The sequence below is a fragment of the Bidens hawaiensis genome, unplaced genomic scaffold (genome assembly GCF_021521415.1).
Source record: "Bidens hawaiensis isolate Kalapana, Puna unplaced genomic scaffold, B.hawaiensis_p1.1 tig00003752_1, whole genome shotgun sequence".
Classification (NCBI taxonomy): Eukaryota; Viridiplantae; Streptophyta; class Magnoliopsida; order Asterales; family Asteraceae; genus Bidens; species Bidens hawaiensis.
The window spans coordinates 1,775,926-1,784,564 of record NW_027491215.1 but is presented as its reverse complement, the minus strand read 5'-3'; the positions used below and the strand labels follow the sequence as shown (position 1 = coordinate 1,784,564).

At 37.7% G+C, this 8,639-nt stretch overlaps 1 protein-coding gene across 1 annotated transcript; it reads right to left on the bottom strand.

Annotated features, from left to right (window-relative positions):
- Positions 1-1,316: 1,316 nt before the first annotated feature.
- On the bottom strand, positions 1,317-2,294 carry LOC143624267 (uncharacterized). The gene is made up of 2 exons (XM_077094978.1): positions 1,740-2,294; positions 1,317-1,547 (listed from the first exon to the last, which is right to left on the bottom strand). Exons 1-2 carry the CDS (start codon positions 2,292-2,294, stop codon positions 1,317-1,319), a joined length of 786 nt encoding a protein of 261 aa, XP_076951093.1.
- Between the last annotated feature and the right edge of the window lie 6,345 nt (positions 2,295-8,639).

The window sequence follows — 8,639 nt, the reverse complement described above, 5'->3', positions numbered from 1 at the left end:
TTTGATCTCCTTACCACAGGTTCAGAATTGTTAACGATTGAAGATTGACCCTCCTCATTCATATGATCTGGAATCAAGTCCAAATTATTCTGAGCCTGTTGTTGTATTTGACCTGAATCTTCCTGATCATTAGCACCATTTCCTTCTCCCTCCTGATCAGGACTTACTATTTGACCAAACTCAGTAGGCACATAGAACTCTACCCAACATGGATCACTAGTACTAACACCCTGCAAATACTTTGACCAATCCCATTTTCTTGTTTCTTCAAAATAAACATCTCTACTAACCACAATCTTATTCCTTTCAACATCATACATTCTGTTAGCTTTTGAACCAGCCTCTACACCTAGATAAACCATTGGACTACTTTTGTCATCCAATTTCTTTAATCCAGGTTGATTGACTTTTACATGACCAACACAACCAAAAATTCTTATATGTTACAGATTTGGTTTTCTTCTCCTTAAAGCTTCATAGGGAGTACATGTTTCCAAAAATTTAGTTTGCAATCTGTTAAGTACATAGACTGAATGTCTTACCCCTTCAGCCCAAAAATCCTGTGGCATATTCATTTTCTTTAAAATACTTCTGGTCATGTTAAGAATTGACCTATTTCTCCTCTCTACAGCTCCATTTTGTTGAGGAGAATAAGGTGCTGTCAGCTGCCTTAAAACACCTTCTTTGGCACAAAATTCATTAAACTCATAGGAAGTAAATTCCCCCCACGATCAGATCTCACCTATTTGATCTTAAAACCATATTCATTTTCAACTTGGGCCTTAAACTTCTTAAGAGTATCAAATGCCTGATCCTTTCTCTTAAGCATGTAAACCCACATGAATCTAGTACAATCATCAAGTAACAACATAAAGTACTTATTACCTGCTTGAGTTGTTGGCATTATGGGACCACACAAATCAACAGATATAAGCTTCATAGGTACCTCTGATCTGTACTGAGACCGAACTGGGAATGCTTTCCTTGCATGCTTTCCAGCCAAACAAGCCTCACACACTTGTCCTGGATGTTTGATTAGGGGCACTCCTTTCACCATCTGTTTACTTGTCATTACCCTCAACGATTCAAAATTGACATGGCCAGTCTCCCATGCCACAACCATGGTGAACTGTCCAGTCTTCCAAGTAAACACCTAGGTGAACCTATTCTCAAGTTTATTTTGTATAACCTGTTTGAGGATCTTGGGATTTTCATAAGCAGCTTACCACTACCCTCATAGATCCGTAGAAAATCATCCTTCTTTCTAATCTCACAACCCCCTTCAGTTGCTTGCCCAAGACTTAATATATTGCTTCTCAAATGTGGCATATAATACACATCTGTGAGCAATCTCTGGTCACTATCCTACCATCTAAAACTATTGTGCCCCTCCCTTCTATCTTAACACAAGAACCATCTCCAAACTTTACATTTCCACTCACATTTTTATCAAGATATGAAAACATAGAAATACTACCAGGCATATGGTTGGAAGCCCCATTATCAAGATACCACTCAGTTTCTGCATCATATCTTGAAGGTACCACCTGTTTTTCATTCAGAAAGACAATTTCCTTTTTGTCTTAAATTTGAACCAACTTCACCATCAACAGGGCTGGTCCTTCATTCTCTTGCTTTAGAGTCTCTTGAGCCTGATTTAAATTTTCCTCTTGATTGGTTTGCACACCAGTACAATCACTTGCATAGTGTCCAAGATTGTCTCACTTGAAACATTTTACTTTGGATTTGTCAATTCTCTTTCGACTACCAAATTTCTGAGTCTTGGATTTCTCTTCCTTCCTTTTTAAATCAGACTTCATACTTTGATCACCCTTTCCCCAATTCTTGTTCTTACTCTTTAACTCTTTCTTTCTATCTTGCCATTCAGAATAGGTCAGCAACAATTGATCTTCCTTTCCATTAGAAGAACTTGCAGATGACTGTCTCTTCTTTAAATCGGTTCTTTCTTCAAAAGTCTTTAAACGACCAATTGCTTCTTGAAACAACATTGTATCAAGATCCACAAATTGTTCAATTGAAGCCACAATTTGGATGAATCTTTCAGGAACGGAATTGAGTAATTTCTGAACCAATACCTTATCTTCGTATGTTTCCCCCAAATCACAAGCCCTAGACGAAATTGCGGTTATCTTCCCCACAAACTCATCTATGCTATCCCCGTATTTCATCGTCATAGCCTGGAATTCATTCTTTAGGGTTGCGAGTCGAGCTTTCTTGACTCTATCAGCCCCAATGAATCTTGCCTTCAACATACTCCAGATTTGGCTCGCCATTGTCAGAGTCGCCACTTGAAAAACCATTGATTCCGGCATGGCTTGAAACAGGTATGCAATTGCCGCACTATTCTTCTTGACGTCAAAAACCGCTCATTCAGTCGGTTCAATCACTTTCCAGAGACCATGAACATTGAAGATCGCCTTCAATTTCACAGCCCATATTGTGTAGTTTGATGGAGTAAGAATCGGACATTGAAGGGGAATCAATGTGTAATTCTCTCTGGGTGGAGGAGAAGGTGTTCCCATATTCGATCTTCGATTGTATTTCTTCGCGAATCGTGTATCAATATCCAGTCCGTCGGATAAAACTGATTGAGCAATCTCCTATGCTCTGATACCAATTCAAGCAGGTACCAAGAACATACAATCAAGAACAAGATTATGAATTGAAAGAATTAGAGATAAAAAGAGTTTTTATTGATTAACAGAAAATTGAAAAGTGAATGAATACAAATCTGAATGATTAGGACTTTTTATACAACAAGCCCTAACTGTCATTAACAAACAATAAGAAATATACACATTAAGTCCCTGAAACTTTGGAATTAACCAAATCAGTCCCTGAACTTCTAACAGAAATTGCTTAACTGACATGTGACCAATGATCGATGGTGGTGACGGACGATGGTGGTGCTCATGACAGTAGACGATGGTCGCGACGGTGGACTTTGACGGGTATGGGTTAAGTATTTTTAGGTTAATTACAATTATGCCACTAAGCAATTTTAATTACAATTAGAATCGGTGGTGCAGGAAGTCGCGTATGTAATGTACGTTAACTCACCCCTATATATATATATATATATATATATATATATTTATATATATATATATATATAGAAAATGGTTAAAATAAAAAGAAGTAGTTTCCTAAGAATGGTATGAACCAATAGAATTTTGACATTTGACATTATAACCTATGGTGAATAAATAATTCTAGGAAACTATGTCGGTTAAAATGGTGAAAGAGTAATTCTAGGAAACTATAACGGTTTTTGATAATTTTAAATCTCAACCATTGATTGATATGATCCAATGGCTATGATTTATTCTTAGTCTTCCTGGGAAACTACTTGTTTTTAGGATAACCCTCCCATATATATATATATATATATATATATTTAAGTTCAAGAAAGAAGTCATCTTATTGCAAGAAGTGTGAGAAGTCATGTCAACCAATCATATTTTTTCTTTTGTTTTTCTCATTTAAATAAATGTAAGAGCATAATGGTAAACATTTAAACTGTCTTAATTTGGTAACTATTACACTTTTAAAAGTTTCACTATTCTTTTGTTAATTTAATTTAAGAAACATTAAAATGCTTTTATGTTTGATTCACCTGGTCATGTTACTTTTTTTTCTAATTTCTTTTTATTTATAATTAAATATTCATCATTATATCTTCACCCCAAAACAAATTCATCAAATATGCTAATAATCAAATATGTTTATTTTGTTACTAGATCTTGAGATGTTGATTTAACATTTCATTCTAATATACCAAATCATGCAATATTGAACTGACATTGCATTCTAATTTATTGACGAGTTACAAATAACCATTTTACTTTTCCAATCAATGTTTTATGTGTAGGGAAATATGAGTTATGTGTAGGTGAACATAAAATGATCTAACAATTTGTGTATGCAAGTATGAGTTATGTGTAGGTGAACATTAGTCACGTGTTGGTGAAAATAAATATGAGTTATGTGTAAGCAATATGAAACCTATACAGAACTAATAATATGTGTAGATAATTTGTAATATCACCTACACAATATATGTATAAACCTACACAAAACAAAATAAACTATTTTTTTTATTTTACATATAAAACTAAATATAATAAATGACAAAGCATGTACAATATATGAACCCGTGTAGATTATTTATCAACTAAGCCTAAAAATGAAGAAAATGAATTCACACAATAGGTAATTTATTAACCGTGTAAGCTATTCATCCATTTTTATCACATGGAATGTGTAACTCGTCCAACCTTGAAATAATACAAGCCTACACCAACTTGGAATAACCTACACTAACCTTGGAACAATGAAACCTTGACGCATCATCAAATAATATAATTGTTCACATTAAAAATTTTCAAACTATTAAATGTTAGTGCATAGTGTCAGTAGTTCATAATCTAGTGTCTGTAATCGAGTCTGTAATGTTTAATTATGTTTTGTATGTTTAAGCGAAGTTACTGACAAGTTCGCTTAACAGGCGAACTTGTCAGTCAAGCGAAGTTATGGACAACTTCGCCTGAACATGCCAGGCGAAGTTGTCGTGTATTTATATACCTAGCTTACGGCTTGGTTTGGAGTGAGTCGTTTAAGTTTGTGTCAGTGGTTCGAGTTCATTGTAACGTGAGGACGAGAGTCTGTAACAGTGATATTACGTCACGTGGTTGAGTTATAATATATAACGTGTGTTCGGTTATTCGTGTGTTCGTTTGGTTTGTGTTCTATACTCGTAACGATCTACGCAGGGATTCCGCACCTGAGTAGACCGATATATCTCGTGCGATCCGTCCAGGAACCTACAATTGGTATCAGAGCATTTGCTCGATTGTGTGGTTCGGGATATTCACGCGGGTATAGAATTCGTCCCGTTTCGACTATTCGCGGGACGTGTTTTCTGTGTTTTTGAGTCAATCTTACTTCCTACCATCGTGTTCAAGCCTTTGCACCGTCAAAAACCTCGTAAAATCCAGATTTCAGATCTGCAAAAACGTCCGTGTTCATCAGGCGAAGTTGCCGTCAGGATACGTAGGGTTTCGGCGAAGATATAAGGTTAAGCGAAGTTATCCACAACTTCGCCTACCTTCTCAAGTTCGCCTAACTCAGCGAAGTTCTCTACAACTCCGCCTACCTCCTAAGTTCGCTTACCTTAAGCGAAGTTAATCTTCTGCGAAGTTCTTCAGCGAAGTTAATCAGCGGCGAAGTTAAGGCTTAAGCGAAGTTATCCGTAACTTCGCCTACAGTACTTTTCAGAAAATTTTTTGTTTTTTTTTTCGGGTTTCTTACTTTTCGGGAAAGATGTCGTCGATTAACATCTCTGAGTTAGTGAAGATGGAAGTTGAAGCAGGGTCAGCTACTAAGGCCCCAAGATTGCTGAAGGGAACCGATTTCGTTGCATGGAAGGATCGGTTCATACAATATGTCAAGTACCAGGATGCGAAGATGTGGGTATGCATCCAGGATGGTTATATTCCATCAATTATGGAGTATGAAGGTCGTGATCAAATCAAAAAGTATAGCAAAATGGAAGAAGAAGAGAAAAAGATGTATGAGGCTGAGAGCAAGGCTCATGCTGCTATTACTATGGCTCTTCCACAAGAGATCCTTCATAGGTTTAGAAAGTACACGTCAGCAAGAGAGCTGTGGGAAGCTCTTGAGAACAGATTTGAAGGGAATGTAGGAATCCGTGCTTCGAAGATAAAATTGCTCAAAACCCAGTTCTCAGTCTTCAAGTATTTGAAGAATGAATCTTTAGATGATATTATCAATCGATATTACCATCTGATGACTGAATTGAGCAACTATTCAATTTCCTACCGAGAAGAAGAAATAGTTGAGAAGCTTCTAGATGCTCTCCCACCAAAATGGGAGATGTACACTGTGCTGATGAGGGAAGACAAAGACTTTCCCACATATGATCTAGAAACGGCAGTCAACAAGCTCAGAACCTTTGAGCTTAACATGGTCAGAAAGGAGACACCTATGGATCAGGTTCAAGATCCAGGTATGTATGGAGCTAAAGTCAATACTAGCTCAGGATCGAAGACTGAATCTGCTGCCTACTACTCGAAGGGAGAGTCGGGTGCAAACTCATCACATGAGGGTCATGTGTCAGTCAACACAAATGGTGATGTTTGCTATGTAGCAGGTGGATCGAGTGGTTCTCAACCCCAGGTAAGCAAGAGTAGTTACTCTCCAAGTATTCCCAGCAACAACTACTCTAAGATGCCTATGAGTGTCAAGTCTGCTGAAGAGCAGTTTGGTCTCTATGCTTCTTTTATTGCTTCCTACGAGAACTACATTCAAGGGAAGGTTGTTGATCCAGCTATGTTGGATGAAGACTATGACCAGATTGATGCTGATGATCTGGAGGAAATGGATCTGCAATGGCAGATGGCTATGATCGTAAGAAGAGTGAAGCGGTTTATGAGAAAGACCGGGAGAAAGTTTGTCGGTGGAAAGCCAGGGTTTGACAAGGCGAAGGTGAGATGCTACAATTGTCAGCAAAACGGTCACTTTGCTAAGGAATGCAGGAATGAGCGTGTGGAACGAAGTCAGGGTAGGTCTCCACAGCAAAGTGAGGGTAGAAAAGATTATAGTGCCATGATGTCCAGAGAAGATGGTGAATACAACTGGAACCTGCTTTCTAAAGAAACTTTTGAGCAGGCAAATTTGGCAAAGGTAGAAACTGAAGAAAGTGAGAAGGTTACCGGAGAAGAAAAAGCTCTTATGGCAGACGTTAATGACCAGCTCTCCGAGGTATGTTCTAAACTTACATGCTCTAAATGTGAAAACTTGTCTGAGCAATTAGCAACTATAACCGATCAGTATGTTAGGTTGGATGCTGAATTTAAAACCTTAAAAGAAGATCATCATTTTACAAAAGCAAGAGAAAATAGCTATAAAGTCAAAATAAAAGCTTGTGAAAAAGATGTTAAAAGTTTAAAAAAAAAACTTGCTGAAAAAATTGAAGTGATTGATTTAAGTTATGAAGTTTTGGAAGAAAAAACCAAACTAATTGCTGATAGAGAAAAACAGATTGCTGATCACCAGGTAAAAGTGGTGGAACTGAATAGAAAACTAGAGCAGTTCAGAAATTCTTCTGCTATTCTTGATCACCTTGTTAGTGATCAAGGTTCCTCTGCTAAGAGAGGAGGAATCGGTTATCATGAGGTTCCACCACCTTATAATCACAATTACACTTTTAACCCTACTGTTCAGAAATCTGTTGATTTTGAGGTTGCTCAGACAGTACCAGTTAAAATAACTTGTAAAGAACCAAATGTTAGTGGAGGCGAAACAAGTTCGCCTGTTTCAAGTGTTAAAATTTATGATCCAAGTCCAGTTTCATCGGATTCGGATAAGTCATCCGAGTCTGGTAAGGCAAAAGATGAGGTGGTATTACCCAATGGTGGAGAGAAAGATAAAACGAATAAAAAGAGTACTCCACTAAACCAGTACGTCCCACCATATGTGAGACGAACGGGTGGTAATAAAGCCTCGACATCTAAAACACCGGTTGATAAAAAGGTTGTGCATAGGTGTTGTTTTAGGTGTAATCAATTAGGGCACCTAGTTGCAGATTGCCCTCTGAAGCAGCGATTCAGAGGTGTAAGGCCTACTAAAACTGAGAATAAGCCTAATAGTTATTATCATGCTGCTAAAAATGAAAACCATTTAAAATTCAAAAATGTGACTAATTCAGGTTTTCATAGAAACAAATCTCAGTTTTACACTGCTAATAACCAAACCACAAGCTATAATTCTTTCAATTCACAAAGGTTTGGAAGGCCTCACAATCAATCTACAAGGAGGTATCCTAGTAGGACTTACAGGAATTATCAAGATACTAACTTTGGAAAGCCAAAGTTTGGGATGTATAGATCCAAGACCAATTGGTCTTGGGTCCCTAAATTCTAATCTTTTGCTTTATTGTGCAGGAACAGTTGAACAGGGCTGCCAACAATCTTTGGGTTGTAGATAGCGGTTGTTCCCGGCATATGACGGGTAACAAATACTTGTTACACGATTTGAAACCTGTTCAAGGAGGGAGAGTGAGCTTTGCCGGTGAAAGTGGTGGCAAGATTACAGGAATGGGAACGGTGTCGAACGGAAAGATGACATTGGAGAAAGTTAACTTTGTAGAAGAATTGAAGCACAATCTGCTGAGTGTGTCGCAGATCTGTGATAAGGAGTACACCGTTCATTTTACTAAGAATGAGGCGATTGTGTTGAAACCTGGTTTTCAGATACCAGAGGAGTGGATTGTGATGAAGGCTCCACGTGAAAGAAATACATATATTATGGATATGAGATCAACTGAAATGGCCACGGAAGAATCATGCCTTATGACAAAAGCGAGCGAATCGGAGTCCGAACTGTGGCATAGGAGAATGGGACACATTCATCTTCGGAAGATGAACCACATTGTCAGGAATGGACTTGTGCTGGGCGTTCCCTTGAAGAATTTCAATTTTGAAGATAAATGTATAGCGTGCAAGAAGGGAAAGCAGCACAAGAAATCCCATCTCACCAAGAAAGTCAATTCAATTGCCAGTACTCTAGAATTGCTTCACATGGATCTCTTCGGTCTC